The sequence below is a fragment of the Protopterus annectens genome, chromosome 5.part0, assembly GCF_019279795.1.
Source record: "Protopterus annectens isolate FY-2018-M chromosome 5.part0, PAN1.0, whole genome shotgun sequence".
Lineage (NCBI taxonomy): Eukaryota > Metazoa > Chordata > Ceratodontiformes > Protopteridae > Protopterus > Protopterus annectens.
In genome coordinates, this window is record NC_056735.1 from 657776057 (window position 1) to 657795329 (window position 19273).

General features: G+C 43.7%; 1 protein-coding gene across 2 annotated transcripts in view; it reads left to right on the plus strand.

Moving 5' to 3' along the window:
- TRAPPC10 (trafficking protein particle complex subunit 10) overlaps window positions 1–19273 on the plus strand; it is a 2525275-nt gene that overhangs the window by 2211253 nt on the left and 294749 nt on the right. For both annotated transcript variants that reach the window (XM_044072500.1, XM_044072501.1), the window contains exon 19: window positions 9916–10042. In XM_044072500.1, coding sequence (XP_043928435.1) covers window positions 9916–10042 — 127 coding nt within the window. The remainder of the gene's footprint in view (window positions 1–9915; window positions 10043–19273) is intronic.

Consider the following 19273-nt stretch of genomic DNA (forward strand, 5'->3'; position numbering starts at 1 on the left):
TCAAGATTACAGATGGCAGTGGGAGGAAATTCCTCATCATCCAGATTAGACTTTTTATTTCCACCTGTTTTTCAAAACATGCTGTCCCAAGAAGTGATAGAACCAGTTCCTCCTTCCCAGATGGGGAAAGGTTTTTAAAGTCCAGTTCCATGTCTTTCTTTCCTTCTTAACCTGTTTGTGATAATGCCCAAATCCAGAATTATGTCCACTTTACAACGTGTTACCTTTACTTCCTCTTTCAAGTTTCCTGGTAACACTAGACTTAAAAGATGCTTATCACATCCCTATTCATGCAGAACTTCAGATGCTTCTTAACGTTTTGTGTGTCTGGATCACATTATCAATTCTTTGCCTTACCCTTTGGACTATCCATTGTATTCACAAAGTGTCTCACTCCAGTTATAGCTCATTGCAGGCTACAGGGTATCCACATTTTTCCATATTTAGATGACTTTCTTAACTTTGCAGAATCTTTTTCAAAGTGTCAGGAAACTCTGTGTTGGGTGAGATCTCTCTTAAACAAGCTGGGATTCTAAAAGAACATTCAAAAATCTTTTTTGACTCCCTCACACAGGGTTGTGTTCCTGGGATATTAACTAGACACCCGATTTCAAGGAGCCTTTCTTCCATAGAAAATAAAATAGATCCATATTTAGATGTAGTTCTAATTTTTTTCACTCAGATTACACTGCGAGGGAATACCTCAGGATTTGGGTCTCACGGCATCTGTGATTCTCATGATACCTCTGGCAAGACTCCACATGAGAAAGATACAGTGATATCTGAAATCTCTTTGGTCTTAGAATCAGTACCCTTTATCTTTTCAAATCCTAATGCTGGGGTTTGTCAGAAAAGAAATCTTTTGTTGGAGACAACAGATATTCTTAAATCCAGGTCTCCCCTGCTTCCTCCCTGTTGCAAAGCAGTCACCACAGACACTTTGGACTTTGCTCAGGGAGTATTTTCAGGAGGGATAAAAGTGCAGGGGATGTGAGACACTATAGATTTATGCAAGTACACAGATATCAAGGAAATTCTTGCCTGATCAAGGCACCCAACTCTCTGAACTATCTTTGGTCCCTGGGACCTCTTCAAGTGGTTACAGACAATACCACAGTCATGTGGTACATCAACAAGCAAGAGGAAGCCAGGTTGTACCTTCTTTACGGGCTAGCTGTTTTAGCTTGGGGTATACCATCACAGCACAGTTTCATTATGCAGGCATCCTACATTCCATCAGAGCAAAAGTTTGTGGCAGGCAAACCAAGCAGGGCCATTGCAGACCCTCATTAATGGAAACTAGATCAGGGAATCTTCAAAGATTTGATCCATCTATGGGGAGTTCAAGTAGGCCTCTTTGCCTTCTCTCTGAACAATCAACTGCCAAGATTCTGTTACAGGAGTCCATGCAAGACCTGGAAAACAAATGCCTTTTCTTTTCTTTGGACAGGAATGTTTTTGTATGCCTTTCCACCCTTTCCACTAATGTCCAGGGTACTTCTGAAGATTCAGAAGGAATTCCCCAAGATCATTGTGGTGACTCCCTTCTGGCCCAGGCAACCATGGTTCTCCCTTCTTTTGGAAATGGACACTGGCAATTACCACAAAGTTTCTTTACAGACTGGATTTGCTCACACAAGATCAGAGTTGTTTAATACACCCCAGCATTAGTCATCATCAGTTTGACTGCCTGGATGACAGGGTCTTAAATCCTTATATGCTCCTGTTTTCTGAGGATGTGCAGCAGGTTCTAATAGAGCCAAGAAGGCCTGCTACTAGAAAATTCCTGTATTAGAAAACAGAAAAGGTTTTCTAGTTAGTGCCAACAAAGTAATGAGCACCCATTCAGGGCTAGTTGTTCTCAGGTTTTACAATGTTTGTTTTAGAGCAACATAGTTACTTTCCTGTGGCCTTTCTTATTCCTCTTGTCAAGGTTCATGTATCAGCCATTTCAGCATGTCTGCCTATTTATCCTCCTCTTAGGATGCAGTCTCATGTCAAAATGTTCATGAAGGAGGTTTTGCATAAAGACCTCAAAGAAAACAGCTGGCCTATCTTTGAGATCTTAATTTTGTGTTAGAGAAGGTAACACATTTGCTAATCTGCTTGAGGTGACATCCTGTCACCGTATTCTTCCCTCATCAAATACAATGCCCCCTTTGGTATGTACAAATTCAAGCATATTGATCAGCTAGAAAAGCACAAAGATTTTTCCAACCAAGAAAATTAAAGCTCTTAAATCCTTCAGCTTTCCTTATACTCAGTAACCTTACCTGCCAGCTGCTTCAGGATATCCCATATCAATCTTTTTTCAGCCTTGAAGTCATGTTTGACCTTCAGTTTCTTCACAAAACACAAAACCCAATGTGTCTACAAACACTCACACTAGGAACTTAAATGTACACCAAACCATCAACAAGGCTTGCTGGAGGGATAGGTTTCTAACATAGCATATTCCCAGCTTGAGGAATAAGTTGCCAATGCAGGTCAAAGTACTACTTTGGCTACACAAATTTGCACCAGGGTCATTACAAAAGACCCTGCTTAATTTGAGAGGTTACATATTATCAAGTGCCTGACAAGGGTGGAAAAACTTTTTAAGTTTGTTCTGCTTAAAGGTGTACATGGGCTGACATTTTATGGTGCGCATGATTACTTGCCTAGTGTTATTCCTATGGGTCTTCTGAAACCACTGGTCGGTAGCAGTCATTACTTTTCAGTTGTCCTTGACTTTCGCTCAAAAGTTTGCTTTGTCTTGCACTGCCCTCCTAAAACTGACAATTTTGGTAGAAAAGGCTATAGATCTTATTTAAATAATGACAGTTGTTAGAGTTATAAACTTCTTTTATGTATTTATTTATTTATTTGACATTTGGTAACTGGGAAAATCCAACTGGGTCAGAAATCCATTTTCAGTGGAGGCCTAGGGAGAAAAACTCCAGTAGAAAAATATTGCAAAGATGCGAACAAACATAAGATCTGAAGTGTTAACTTAAATTGATCAGCAACCTGTGGGTTACGGATCCGAGCCGGCAGCATACCAAGCTAAAGATCCGAGCTCCAAGCTCCACCCCCTTACCCGTACTACCCTGCAACCTCCTTCCAATCCTCAGATCTCGTTTGCCGTGGCTTTGCCAAGCACGGGATTTTTCGAGCTCCAGGAGAATGCAACTTTTTCTAGTAATCATCTTAAAATATTTCTTAAAATATTTGGGTAGTATAGTGGTGTGTGTGTAGTATTTTCTATATCTTTTTTGATATATTAGTCCTATTCTTAACTAATCTATCCCTCTCTTATCCTTGTGTGTGTGTGTGTGTGTGTAAAACTAATTTTTTTTAAATGTACTGAGTGTGGCCATAACCTGTCACCAGCGGATGGTCACACTCAGTGCGTTCTTTCTTGGGGATGTCTCACCTTTCCTCAGGCTGCCAGGTCTGTGCAGCTTTTAACCCCCGGGCCTTGCGAGATAGGAAGAACAAGCTGATTTTGGCGGGTCTTCTACCCGCGGAATCAGCTTCTTCTTCCTCTTCTCCCTCTGTAGCGACAACTGCTGCTGCAGTTGCCCAACCATCTGGCCCTCCTCCCCTGGCTGGGACTCACCCTCTCACCTCTTCCCAGGGAGAGCGAGAGGGAAAAAAGGACAGAAAAGAGAGAAGGGAGAGAGAGAAAGAGAGAGAGAGAAGCTACAAATGGTGGGCCGAATTGGACCCCTCAGCCCCTCCAGCTAAGTTTCTCTCCTCTCCATTAAAGATTACCAAGCCTCGTTCCCCATGCTTCTCTCCGGAGCAGGAGGAGGAGGCCCGACCACCTTCGAGGTCGTCACATCGGCCCTTCCAGCCGGCTTCGGTGGCCTCTTCCAGATCTACTCGTAGCCTGTCTGAGGCAGATATGGACCGGATGATACGTCGCTTCCTGCAAACTCAGCTGCAGATGGGAGTGTTGCTGCCCCCCCCCCGAGGGGAGTTCAGCTCCACTGTTTGCCCCAATATCTCCTTCTCCGATCCACTACCGGGTTTCAGAGTCTTCGGATTCGAGGAGCCTTGGAGTCAGGGAGTCAGCGCCGATGATTATTGCTACCTCGACGCCGGTCATGCCCTCGAGCTTATCGGATCCCTTTTCGGATCCGAGCTCTCGGAGCCGAGAGGCGGGCATCGGTTATGAGGGGGCGAGTGTGTCTTCGGCTCCTTTGCGGTAGGTGCACACTGTCCACTCGGATCCGAGCACTTCGGCTCCAACTCCGATCCATTCGTCTGATCCAAGGGTGCCGGCCACCTGTCTTAGAGAGGCCGGTTCCACCATCAGCACTCGACGTTGTGGAGAGGGTTCTCTCTAGAGGATCGAGACCCCTCACTCTTTCCTCAAGATCCGCCCCCGCTCAGCACGGTTTGTCCTCCATCATCCAGTCCCAGGGACAGCCTGTGTCATTGACGCCCCAGCCAGTTACCCTGGAGGAACATGAATCCGTTGGTGAACCCCCCCCTCGGACAGTCCCCCCAAGGAGATTCCTCACAAACACCTGTGCAAAAGGAGGCACTTGGGCTCCCCTGAGTCCCTCACCGAGGATACCGATTTGGAGGAAGGGGAAGGTTCTCCCAAGTCACCCCACGACGACGTCTCCTTCGGAGACATTATGGAAATGCTCTGCCAAAGGGGGGGGGGGTCTGCCAAAAAATCTTCCTCGGACGAGTCGGTATTCCTGGAGGCCTTCAACACAGGCCCATCTACCTCTTAGGTGTCCCCCCCGCCCGACCTGATTACTACCAGGGCGTGGTAGGAACCGGACACTGTAGAGCCGATTCCCAGGAGGCCCGACAAGCTTCTGAGCCCCCTCTGCAGACAAAGCTTCGTGAAGCAAGGGTTCCCCTGTAGATGCCATGGTGGTGGCGGCAGCCACCAAAAAGAAACTAGCTCAGGGCAGGAGTCTCGGGCAGTGGACCATATTGGAAAGTGGATGTTTGCTTCAGCTACCTTCTCTATTAGGGTGCTGAATTACTTGGCCCATCTAGTCAGACTGCAGCGGGACCTGGTTAAAGAGTACGCTGAGTCTCCCCCAGAGTCCATGTCGGCCGAGGATAAATGAACTTTCTCGGCTTGTATGGCCACTCTGAAATCAGAGTCTAATATGTCTATGCGGCTACTCTCCCACGCCACGGAAGGAGCCGCTAGAGGGTCCGGTATCGCCTTAAAGCGTCACGCCTGGCTGTGCCTTTGCTATTTTTCGGAACCTTTCAAGGCATCCTTCACGAATGTACCCTTTGACAGGTCTACCCTGTTCGGGAAGACCGTCTGCGAGATGCTGGTCCAGAGCGAGAAAGACGGGAAAATGCTGTTAGCCATCAGAATCCGCTTCTCTACCCCTCAAAGGTCCTTCTCCAGGAACCAGCGTGGGCAGAAGAAGATGTGGTTCCAAAAATCTCAGCAGGCCCGGAACGCTCAGGACTCCTTCTCCCCCAGAGGCAGAGGGGGGGCAAGGTGGATGCCGGCCCAGAGGCAGAGGGGGTCTGAAGAACTTCGGGTCACGGGAACCCTTTTCCGATCGACCCACGCAGCAGCCCTGAGGGGTTGCCCTACTGCTCCTCTTTGGAGGCAGTTGGGGGGCGTTTTTCGAGGCACCTGGCTCAGTGGGAGTCCATCATGACAGATCGCTAGGTGCTTCAGATAATATCCAGAGGCTATTCACTCCCCTTCATAAACAAGCCCCCCTTACTCAAGGCGCCTCCCAGATGTCCCTCCCACTGAAAGGGAGGCTGCGGCTTTGGAAATAGAAAAGCTGTTAGAAAAAAGAGCCATCCAGCATGTTCCCCCAGACCAGTCCGGATCAGGCATCTACTCCAGGTTCTTTCTGGTGCCAAAAAAGACGGGGGACTTAAAGCCGATTCTCGACCTGTCAGCAGTGAACCTTTACGTTGCCAAGGAGAAATTCCGGATGGTCACGCTCCAATCCATCCTGCCCCTCTTTCAGGAGGAGGACTGGAAGTGCTCCATAGACCTCAAGGATGCATACTACCATATAATTATGGACAGACGGTCCAGGAGGTTTTTCTGCTTTCGGCTAGGGGCCAGTCATTACCAGTTCAGGGTCCTACCCTTCGGTCTCACCACAGCCCCCAGGGTGTTCACCAAGGTCCTGGCAGTTGTAGTGGCCCACCTGAGGCTACAGGGCATACAGGTCTTCCCGTACGTAGACGACTGGCTCCTCACCGCCCCCAACAGGCATCTACTCTCTCTAGCCAGGGAGTTCTTTCTCCGTTTATCATCCCAGTTGGGGATCACTATAAATGTCAAGAAGTCGTTCCTCCAACCTGTTCAGGTTATAGGGGCCAGGATAGATTCCCTTCAGGTCAAGGCTTTCCTAACGCCAGACAGGCTTCACAGCATGACTCTGCATGTACTAGCTCTTCTTCAGTCTCCTTCTACCCCAGCAGAGTCAGTCCTGAGAGCTTTGGGGTCCATGGCGGCAGCGATCAATTTGATCCCTTACGCTCGTTTGCACATGAGGGTTTTACAGTGGACTTTGCAAGTCCAGTGGTCCATTCTACACCATCAGCTAGACTTGCCGATTCCCCTCAGCAGGGTTTGCAGGAACTCCCTCATGTGGTGGCTCCAATCCCGAGCCCTTTGGGAAGGATGAACTTTTGCCCCTACCCCAGGCCACAGTGACCACGGATGCCTCCCACCTAGGGTGGGGGGGGCATTGTGCGGGCAGGACTGTCCAAGGCATGTGGACTCGGACAGATGCCATTCTGTCTATAAATGTACAGGAGATGAGGGCGGTCCTTTTAGTGTTGAAGGCCCTTCATGCCTTCCTTCCTCCGGGGACCATTGCGATCCAGTCAGACAATATGTCGGTGGTCTGGTATATCAACAAGCAGGGGGGATCCAGGTCTTACCTTCTTTGCCGAGAAGCCATGAGAGTTTGGGAATGGGCGATCTCCACCAACCGCTTCCTGTTAGCGACGCACATTCCGGGTTGGTCCAACATTCTGGCGGACAAATTGAGCAGAACTATCTTCTCCCCTTACGAGTGGTCTCTGAATTCTTCCGTAGCAGAACAGATCTTCCTCAAGTGGGGGTCAGCCTTGCTGCGATCTCTTCGCATCGCCTTCCAACGTGAAGTGCAGCGAGTTTTTCACTCTAATTCCTCCTTTAGGGGAAGCCCCCAGAGACGCTATAGTCCATGCTTGGCCGCCCGGTCTTCTTAATACGTATCCACCACTTCCACTGATGACAACATTTTTGCAGAAAGCTCGTCGATTGGGGAGCAAGATTATCCTAATAGCCCCATTCTGGCCTTGTCAAGTCTGGCTCCCCTGCCTACAGTCTTATCTCATAGCTCCTCTCTGTATCTTGGAACCCATTCCGGATCTGATTTCTCACCCCTCGGAAATGCCCCTCCGAACCTGGAAGAGCTCAAGCTCTCAGCTTGGCTTATCCAGTTCCCTTAGTTGCCAGGACTCCCAGTATCTCTTCCCCTAGTCAAGTCCATTCTGGTGGCGGTGCATAAACCCTCTACCAGGAAGATTTACAATAGTAAATGAAAATGTTTTTCCATTTTGGCTTCACATAAGAACTTGGATCCCTTTACTGCTCCAATTCCAGTGGTTCTAGAATTCTTGTCTCATGTTTTTCAGCAGGGGGCCAGTTCATCTACTGTGTAAAGGTTCAGCTGGCTGCTATTTCCTATTTCCATATTGGGGACAACTTTGTTTCTCTCGCTGCTACCAGAATTTGTAAGGCCTTTCTAAAAGGTACCTTTCTTTTGAGACGACCTATTAGAAATTCATCCCCACCGTGGGACCTGACCTTGGTTCTTCAGGCGTGAGTCGCACCTCCATTTGAACCGGCAGCTTCCATTGATCTGAAGTTCTTGTCATGGAAGACTGCCTTTTTGGTAGCCATTACCTCAGCCAGGAGAGTGTCGGAGCATCAGGCTCTTTCTATCAAACCTCCATACCTTGTATTTCACAAGGACAGGGTATCTCTCAGGACTAAATCCCTCTTTTCTTCCCAAAGTTGCTTCCAAGATGAACATTAATCAATCCATTAATTTGCCGTTTTTTTTCCCCAGTTATCAGAACAAAGGGGAGTATAAACTTAATTTGCTGGATGTTCACAGACAGTTGCGTTTTTATTAACACAGGATGGCTGTCTTCATAAATCTGACCAACTTTTCGTCTCCTTTGCAAAATCTTTTCTAGGGAAACCGATTTCTAAAGTGACTCTTGCCAGATGGATTTCGAGTTGTATTCTCTTAGCATATAGAGAATCTGGCTTGCCAGAACCAGTGGGAGTTCATGCTCATTCTATGCGTTCTATGGCAACGTCTGCTGCATTCTGGTCTAGAGTTTCCCTGGATGACATTTGTTCAGCGGCTACCTGGGTGTCCTCTCACACCTTTATTTCTCATTATAAGCTAGATTTGGTGTCTAGAGGAAGGGCTGCTTTTGGCTCTGCAGTGCTCCGGAATATTCTTCCTTGAAGGCCTTCCAAGATTTCAGGTAGCTGGGGACTCTGTCCCACAGGTTGCTGATCAAATGAAGTTAACTACTTCAGATAAAGAAGTTATGTACTCACCATAACATTCCATCTGAGTAGGTAACTTCATTTGTCAGCAACCGTCCCTCCCTCCTTCCCCCTAACCTGAATAGTTATTTAGCTGAACTCGAGGTTTAGATGCTCAAGTTTTGTTTTGTCTCTGAGTCAGGTCTTCTCAGGTTGTTAGTTTGTTTTGTTGTTTGTGCAGGTGGCAAACACGATCTGAGGATTGGAAGGAGGTTGCAGGGTAGTATGGGTAAGGGGGTGGAGCTTGGAGCTCTGATCTTTAGCTTGGTATGCTGCCGGCTCAGATCCATATCGGATCCGTAACCCACAGGTTGCTGACAAATGAAGTTACCTACTCAGATGGAACTTTATGGTGAGTACATAACTTCTTTTTTTGCATTTAGTATAAAGTTTACAAGTACAGAAAGTGCAGATCAGACAGCTTATGTTTATATTACATTTAGCATAATTTTTTCAAAAGAGCAAGCAAGTGTAGTGGCAGTTTTACAGAAAAATATGAATTAGGGAAATAAAGTAAGCAGGTGTGTATATAAGTATAAGATGGGCTTTGCATGCTAAAACTTGTTATGAAAAATGTACCAATCTCCTGAAAGGGTTAGTGGAAGAAGAATAAGGAGTTATAAGGGAGTTTAGAATTAAATAGTACAGGGGAGCATAAAAGAAGAGATAAGGAGATAAAAGGGAGTTTAGAATTAAATAACATTGGGACACAATCAGTAATTGTAAGGGATATAAAAGACAAATACATTGGTTGAGAAAGTAGAAAAGTTATGGAGAAACTTTCACAGGAATAGTAGAAAGTCTAATTTTTCTAGATGTAAACAGATTCTAAGGTGGAGAAAGTTTGGGGGGTGGAAGGTGTAGAGGTGAGGAAAGGAAGGTTGAGTGTATATTGAAGAAGGGGAGAGTAGGAATAAAAGTGAAAAAGAGCAGGGGTAGAAAATGCACATTAATTCACATTTCCTTATTCTGTCAAGTTTTAAAGTTTATAGTATTAATATTTTTAAAAAAAATTTACTTATTTGGGCATTTGTCCCTGATTACTTGTCGATTTGTCCCTGATTCTGGAGGTTAGAGGTTGAGACCTATGGTACCAGTTTTTTTTTTTTTTTTGTCTTTTCTTGTCTTCATAATCTGATTGCAGTTTTTGGAGGTGCTGAATGGCCTTTACAATCATAATAAACCAAAATCATTTTGTGTTTACTGAAAGCTAGTAAAAGGTAATTTCAGGTTTCCAGATGATCTCATACACAAAATATTAAAGTGCGGAGCAGTATTTAAGTAGCAGAAATTCAAACAGTTCTGTTGGAGACTTTTGAAGCATTTATTTTTTTCTTCTTTTTTTTTTGTAGGAAGTACACACAGATATGTCTCCAGAATTGGTCAGAATTCACTTTCTGTTTAATAGACTGTCATCTTGCTGAAATTTCTACATCTCCAAATCTGCAGCTGATGCCTCTAAATTCCACTTCACAGCAGGTAGCTTATCTTTTTAATGTAATAACTTTCAAACAAGATTTGTCATTAAATTTCATTTTCTTACATTGTACTGCCAAGTGCAGACTGTGAATACATATTGCCTCTTGTTTAAATTGTATTATTACACATTTTCCATCATTATTATTGAACCAAAGGTGATTAGTATGCACAGTTGTGAATTTGTTGTTACAAATTATTAAAATGTTTACACTAGGCAACTGCTGTGAGGCCTTCAAAAAGCATTTATGGGTTAGCATTATGTAGATGTTAGTTGTAGTTTAGGTAGGTTGTTTACAAGTGAAACAGTGAAATGCATCAAGAAAATTAGTCATATTGCCGTTAATTAGCTTGTGCAACACTTCTTTTGCATAAAGTTTCTGAAATTCATATAGTGGATATTCTCTATTTCAGAACCGGAAAGCAATACCTTAAACAACATCTTTTAAATTAGTGGTGTCAAACTCCCGGCCTGAGGGCCAGATACAGCCCAATGATGATTTCAAACTGGCCCACAAAGCTTTGCCCTAATCCAGTGCATTTCTTTTAATGAAAAGTCAGTTCAGTTTGCAGTCTGAACTACATTAACATATGCTTGTATTTGTCTCTCGGATTGCCTGTAGCAGCCCCCCCACCCCCTTATTATTTGGTTGCGAAGCCAGAGAGAAAGACTTTCTGGAAGACAAAACAAACAGCAGAAATATTTGTACTATTAGCCATGTTTTGAGCAACAGTAGCCAACATAAGTATTTTGTACTGCTTGTGGTGTTTTCCCATAGTTGTCTGTCTGTCTGCTGCTTCTTGTGCAGCTAGTTATCAGTATGAAGACTCCCCAAAAGCCAGACTGTGTTTTATTAAATTATTCAATGCTGTAGCTGCTTGTTTTTTCCCCAACAGTACTGCTGCAGACCTCTAGTTTCTTTACTTTCTCTGTTTTAGGGCTATTCTGTTGGTGTAGTGTATCAGCTTAGGTCTGCTCTTGTTCACATCTGACTGCACTGTTTTGATATTAAATGTTAATATACTACTTTATACTGCATTTGTTTAGGGTGGCCACGGTGGTGCAGCGGTTAGCGTTGCCGCCTCACAGCAAGAGGTTCTCTGGTTCGATCCTCGGCTGGGGTGCCTTTTGTGCGGAGTCCGCATGTCCTCCCTGTGGTCGCGTGGGTTTCCTCCGGGTGCTCTGGTTTCCTCCCACATCCCAAAGACATGCTGTAGGTGGATTGGACACTCTAAATTGTCCCTAGGAGTGAGTGCGTGTGTGTGTGTGTGTGTGTGTGTGTGTGTGTGTGTGTGTGTGTGCCTTCTGTGGAAGGTTGGGTGCCGGGCTGGCAACTCGACACCGTAAAACTCCACTGACAATCATGAGCGGACAGGTAATCCGCTGTGGCAACCCCTAACCGGGAAAAGCCGAAAGAAGAAGAAGATACTGCAGTAGTTAAAATAGAAATCTTTGCCTGTCTTTCACATACTCTTTTGTTCACTGGCTAGTTTGGGTCCTCCTTTACTGCACACGGGCAAACTGATTGGCTTCCTGTTTGAGCCTGAGTGCTCCTCTTTGTGTGCATGTATGAATGAATGTAACTGATTATGTGTGAATGAATTTGATTGTGTGTGAATGAATGAATGTGACTATACATGAATGTGACTGGTATGTCTGTTGTGTGTGCATGTGAATGTAACTGGCATGTTGTTGCTGTGCATGGTGCGTCTGTTGTGTGTGTCTTGTCAGTGTCTAACTGGCATTTTTCAGAATGTCTGAGTGTTTACCTTTTTTTTTTTTTTTTTTACCATCAGTCTGGGCCTTGGCTGTTCAGACTTAATCCCATAGTCGTTTTGATTAAAATGGCCATCAAGGTTGGGATTACTAGCAGTGATGGATTTCTAGTCAGGTAATTCTTTCTCACAAGTTTGCTGTAGACCAGGTGTGTAACAGGAGTGATTTGGAGGCATTGTTTTCAGTCTTTCAGGAAAAAAATACAGCTGCCTTTTATTTTTTTTTATTTGTCTTTTTATTAACCGGGTAAATGAACAATAATGGAAAATTCATAAATCATACAATAGTAGTATAACAAATGACAGCAGATTTTTTGCATATGAAGCAAAATGACAACATGATACAGTACACAAATCATACAACAAAAGTACTATAACAGTAGATGTTAAATGTTTCTTAGATTCACATTTACTTATGACAAAATAATGGATCAAGCATTCTTGCTTTATGCTTTGGGTTAATAAGAATGCATTGCTAATGTATTAAAACAATACTGTATATTCATTGTACTGTTCAAGAGCTATACCTTCCCCAGTAGCCTTAGTTGACTTCTTTCTACTCCAGCATCAGGATGTTGGTGGTATAAGATTTGGCATCAGCTGGCATCATATTCAGGTCTTTCTTGCTGCATTATTATGGTTGCATGCTGTTTCAGCATCATCAGTCAGGCAATTTGCCCTGCTTCCAGCAGAGGGATGAATACCCTAAATGGGGAATCTTTTTCCTTATTCATAGAGTATGTGTGATAGTTTCAAAAATCTGATATTGGTGATGGTGGTGTTAAAAAATAGCAATTTTGTTGATTGTGGAAAACAGATCAACCGTAAAGACTTCAAATTCATTGCTATTTCTACCTTTGTCCAAAGTACAACATAGACGTCTGTCCACACTGTGCTAGGTTCCCCTCATGAAAATCAGGGGAGACCCAAGTCTGTCTGTGGGGTACACTGCTTCTAAGAGGATATGTACACGTTCCTGTACTGTTGTTTCAGCCAAGGCCTCTGGGAACATTCCTCCAAAGTGCAAGCACACAGCAAAACAACATTGAGGAGAAGCAATTTGAAACAGAGGACTGTCTTAACAGATAGTAGCAGTTTTCCTAGGACTTGCCACACCAAACCCAGTGAGACAGTTTCACAGTACCTGGCTTTGCGGTTGGATTTCACTGAGACCTTTGGTGTGAATGCTCCACGAGCTGCCAGGATTTCTGCTTCTAGCATGTCTTGTACTGAAACCATTAAGACACTGACCAACGCTAAGGTCTTTCTGATGGCCCTGGCTGCTAGCACACAGTTTTTAAGCAGGGAGAGGGGTAGGTTGATATTCCCTAAATCTTAGTTCATGAGAGGAGGTGCCAGGAAACTGAATGAAAGTTTTAGTCACCCACTAGTAAACCAAAACCCAGAGGAAGGTTCTTGTAGAGAAATCGAAGCATAAAGCAGTGGTGACCAAATTTGTGACTGTTAACTGGACTTGGTCAAGACTAAGATCCTTAGCCCAATCCTCTTCCCAAACGTATTCACATTTCTTATTCCATCTGACTCCAGACTTTATCTTCAGCCAGCTCTGGAGGTCCTTTTGTTGTCAAGCGTCCTTTTTCAAAAAGAGAAGGGTAGAACCTCTACCTGTAGCAGATTTTGATACCCCAGACTTTGAGCTAGGTGAGCTAGCTTTAATGGGTCATGTCTCCTCTCCTCACATGTATTGTAAGGTTACCAAGGGCACCTTATCCTGTGCCTCGCCCTCATAGGATCTCTCCTTTGGGTACACCCTCCATGTGATAGGTTCATAGGTAAGTTATAGGCAAGCTGCCCTTGCAGGCCATTTTAAACCTAGACAGTTGTTCCCTTTTGGTGCTTGAATTAAACTGTCCTGTAGGTGTTACATTGACCTTATCCATCCCATGGTCGATAATTATATATTATCCCTAGTGAGAGAGACTGGGGTGGTACCATAGATAATTTGAGGGGGCCCATGCGTGGGATAAAGCATTTAGGTGCTGCTTCTGTCCATTTGTAGTATAGAGTGTACTTCTGGGGTAAATGTTCTATTTCTCCTCCATAGATCCAATTTGTGTTTGAATATGGACAGGGCTGAGCTTTGTTTTATGTGGATGGGGAGTCTGTTCCAGAACAGTGGTATACTCCCCAAGTTATAACTGTCCCTCCAAACTGTTCTGTTGATAATGCAGAAGAGGTTTATATACAAAGACTGAGTATTTGTGATGCCATTTGACTTTATGTGCAGTGAATGCATCAGGATTGGGTCGGAGGATGCCTTGTTTGCCAGACACAGGTCACCTCTTAACAGTCTGTAGAATACCGAGTATCATGACAGGACTTTGAGTCCTTCCATGTAGAATGTATTGTTCAAACCTTGTATCCATTTAGTAAGGTACCTCTGTGGGCATTCCAGTTGTTGGGGTCTATATTATAATCTCGAAAGTTTAATAGTTCAAATGCATAAACATCGAACTGCATACATCGAACTATTAAACAATTGAACCCCAATAAAAACATTTTAACCCCCCCCAAAAAAAACTGAGTGTAGGCAGGGGGCATGCCCCCTGCACCCCCACACTCCCTGCTACTTAAATATACCAACTCTGAGATCGAGCTACAATGTAGGAAAGGGAAATCTTCCCTTTCCGCACCATACTCCATTGAAGTGCGATCTCGGAATTGGTATATTTAAGTAGTGGGGTGTGTGGGGGGTACAGGAAGGCTTGCTCCCCCTGCCTAAACACCCTTTAGTTATTTATTTATTTTTTTTTAATAGGGTCTACTAGAATTTCGATGGTTTAATGTTTCGATCACTAAAGTTCGATCTTTAGTGATTTGAAACATTAAACCTTCAAGATTCTAATATAGACCCCCAGTTGTTGCACATGTTCGGACAGATACTTGCCAAAGGGGGCATTATACTTAATGGTTGCTCTAGTGAGGGCTGAGTGAAGGGAGGGTAATTAGTGATAGAGAAAGAGTCCAAAAGGGAGCCCAGAGAACACTGTCGGGTGGGATAACAACTTTATGAGCCTGCCCAATCCAAACGTCAGATAGTTTCAGGGTCTCTTTGTGGAAATTTTAATTGAGCAAATGAAATTGAAAGGAGGCCTTTAGATTTAGGGAGGGGAATTTTGGCTTTAGGGAGTGACTGAGAGTGCAAGGTTAGGGAGGAAAGGGGGATTTTAGGTTTAAGGAGAGATTAAGATTACAGAGGAGGATTTTAGGTTTAGTGAGTGAGTGGAGGTGATTAGAGGGCTAGGGTTAGGGAGGGAAGGGAAGATTTAAGGTTTAGAGAGCAATCAGGAGTTGTTTTCAGGGTTAGGGTCAGGGTTATGGGAAGGATAGTTAGTCTACTGATTGTGCATGTGAATCAAGATGGTGGGAGTTAGGTCACTTGCCAGTACGAGTGAGTACCAGCAGGGAATTGTGTTGTGAGCTAATGCGACTTGAGCACCTATAGTAGACCCCTTCTAAGCACATATTCTCTAATAATATGCTGAATTTTGTGAGGAGAGGCTAGGAAAGCAAACACAAATAAATCAAAATGGAACAGATTCTCCTTTTGTTGCCTATCCAGGAACCAGAACTTGGATAAAATGAGATCTAGAGTAGATGGGATCACTGGTATAGACTTGAAACAAAAGATGCTGGAATTATGAGGCAGCCAGAGTGTCACTGGTCCTGAACTGTATGTTTGACATGTACAAAACAGGCCTATTCTATGGATATTTAAAGCTTCATACTTCACTATCTCAGGCTGTGGATTCTCCCGTATAATCTATGTTGCCAGTGAAACAATTTTTAAAAAGGATCCTGGATCTTAGACTATCCAGGAAGGACATAACCTCACCATGAGACCATAACTGTGTGTTAAAGAAGTTAACTCAAGCCTCCTTTTGAACTAGCTGGTTCAGCCCCAACCCCCAGGTATTTGTCTTCAAAGACAGTGTTATTAGTGGTTGTGACAAATTCTGGGGAGATCACAAATTGCAAGTATTGATGTGCAAAGCATTATTTTTGATTTGTCAAATGGATAAGGTATCCCTTTGCAACAACAATTCATCCATGCCAGAAGTTGCAACTGATGTTTCCTTGAACCTGAATATATTGACCACCTTTTGTTTTTTCCCTAAGTTCCAGAACGGTGCAGGGGATGGGACACTGCATTATGTAGGTGCATGCAGGTGATTGAGATTCTGTTTGGACAAATCTAAGGAAGTCGTAAAATTAACTAATTGTGCCAGTTTGCAAAATTCATGGAGAGAGAGAGACCCTTTGAGCAACCATGCTCTAAATGGCTTGCACACTGTATATGCTCTTATCCTTCATTTGGAAAGCCAGTGCTAGGGCTTGTAAAATCTTATTCAACTAGAGCTACAGCTGCCACCACAGCACTGCTCAGAGGGCTTAGTACCCGGTCAATTTTTAGAAGTGGCGACTTGGTCCTCAGTCTACACCTTCTTGTCCGATGACATCCCTGTCATCTCCCTACCAGGCCCCCTTCCTCCTTTAATTTGTGTAATTCCAGGAGAGGAAGATTTGGGGCATCATGAATAGGCCTTCTAGTTATGGGGAGTAATCCCCTATTTTTCTTTGCTCCATCCATGCTCTGGTGCCTTAGGCAAGCTTCATGCCTAGAGTGGGCAAGAAAGATTTGAAGATGGCATAAGACAATGCCCCTCTTAAACCTCCAATGTACTGAGTTTAGAGTGGAAGGGAGTTACCCTAGACCACTGGAAAAAGGTACAGCTTTGAAAATCTGGCCTCATATGGTCACACTAGCTCCCTGCAAGAAAGCTATCTCATTGATTTGGAATGCAGGAATGAGCATACTCGAACTTATGTAATTGAGGTAAGATGTTGAATATATAGACTATTGCAGTAGCCTAAGCTATTTTTTGGTCCTGCCCCTTCTGTCTGGGCAGCTTTCAAAGCTTAAGAGCACCTTCCAAGTGCTCTAACTGTCAGGAGCTCCATATAATGCAGTTAAAGAACAAACATCCTGAGAGCTTTTTTTTTTACAATCTAAGAGCGCTCCTTCGGTAGACCAGTGGAACTCTTGGTCAGCCAGTGATCCTTCTGACCTGAGCAGATAAGACGTCTATTAGGGGAAACCTTCCACTAAATCTATTTGTATGAGGAAAATTTGTGTTTTTCTGACTGAAATGTTATATTTTACTAGGTAATGAATTGTTTTTAGAACCATCATTGCATTTCCCAGGATTATGGATTTGGGACATGATGCATGCTTGTGGGAGACTGGCACTGGTTTACCACCTGCAGTTCATCATGTTGATCACTGCTGTAATAGCTCTAGCTGTATAGGATTATATCCTGCCAAGGATATACCTAGCCAGGTTATATCCTTCCAAAGCTTCAGGACACCTTTCATGTGCCCAAACTCTCTGGCAGCTCGAGCTGAGTTGGCTAAAAAACAAGTTTGGGTGCCAACCCTTTTGAACTTTGTCACCAAAGAGTATGCTCCTCTGAGGCTTTTGAAGATTGATGGTCAGCTTGTTCTGTCCCTTTGCTGGGCAGATAAGTTCCCTATGGGGGGAAAATCTTCCATTCATTATTTTCTTTATTTATTATTATTACTTTTCTTTTCAGGAGAGTTATTTTAAAGCTAGGAGTTTCTGTCTTAATGGACTGCGCCTAGACTGTACTGTACTTTTAAATGTGAGAACTCTCTCTTTCTGTCAGTTTAAAAGTTTTTTTTTTTCTGTGAGAAATTGTTTATTTTACTTTGTAAAGTGGGGCTGGCAATGTGTGTAGAAGTGCTTTCTACTGTATTTCTGTGTGTGAAAAGTGACTTTTAAAGACCTTTCTTTTGTACCAGAATTTACTTCTTGTTTTTTCTGGGAAAGAGGCACAATTTTCAGCTTGGCTATATAAGAATCTGTCAGTCTTATATTAAGTCCATTTTCCAGCCACAAAAAGAATAAGTTAAGTGAACAGTCTTTGCCATCACAACAAGCTAAAAATTTGCCTCAGCTGCAAGTTGGTGACTCTGCTGCAGCCATTAGTTGTGTCTCAGACCACTGATTTTTTTACCCTGGGATCCCTCTGGTGTAGCACCTACAGCCACTCTGGACTCAGGGTTAGCCTTGTCCTCTGCGGCAGTTGGGGTCCCCCAGTAGGCAAGGGAGAGCTCCTTTTCTCGGTCTTGGGAGAGGGAATAGGGAAGGCTTCCATATTTTGTCAGAATGTTGTGCCCATCACTGAGGAAGCTGCTGCTGCCAGTAATAATACTACTGGTGCCATTTTTATGTCAAAAAGAAACTAAAAAGTAAACATTTATCTACTATTCCTCAAATTTCCTTAGGCAGGTGGAGTTTATGGGTTTGACTTGGGGTTTAATTCAAGCTGTTAATCATGTTTATACAATAGTCTCTGGTAAAACAAAAAGGAATGCCTCCTTTCCTGAAGAGTTTAAAGATTCTGAATCTGGCCAGGAGGATGAAGGGATAGATAAAGGGTTTTTCTCTTCAGATTTCTGATTCCGGCTCAAAGGAGAACTCAGTTTCTAACTCTCCCTGGGGGTGGGGATGGTGTCTCTTTGAGTCTGTTTCCGTAATGTGCCAGTGTTTTCAGTGGGAGAACACTGAGATTTCTCAGTCCCCTAGAAAATATTGTCAGCTTTGGAAGATGTTTGTGTTAGTGCCTGCAACTTTCCTGATGGTTAGCCAGCTGCCACTAAAAGGTAGGTACGATGTATAAAATTCCTCAGTCTTTTACGTTTTTATATGCTCTTCCCAAACCTGATCTAGATACTATAGATTTAGTTAATCACCCTGCTCCTAAACACTTACTTTATTTCAATATTACTGTTTCTGATAAGGATGGGAAGATTATTGTTAAGTATGAGGGAAGTGTATTCTTTGTCAACTCTGATTTTCAGAATTTTTAATTGTCGGGCTCGTGTTCAGGCTTGCTTTGTTCTGACTAATTTTGAAACTATGAGAAATGTTTTATCTGCAGTTTCTTCTTGTGACAAAAAATCTGCTTTAAATAATTTAATTTCTTCTGTTGTTCAGGTCACTAGTTGTATACAGGGTGTGTATGACTCTGATACTTCTTCCAGGAGGTTTGCTTAGCTGCATTCTCAGAATCTCTCAGATGATGATAAAAATGAGATTTTAAATTGCATTTTGGATAAAATTATGGCCCCTCTGCTGTAGACGTGATCAAAAAGTGTGATGAAAGGGGCACGGCCTCCTTTTTTCAAGTGTGCCAGAAGAAGTGACAGCAGCTGACGCAGAAATACTAATGCTCTGGTATTCGCGCCGGCCGAGGGCTACCCTGGCAGGGATAACCCAAATGTGATGACTGCAACAATGAATACACTCGAACATCTACATTTATGGTAAGTGTACACAACTGTACTTTCTCTGCCCTTACCCATTCACAAAGTATCTAGCTCCAGTTATATAGCGTATTGCAGACCACAGG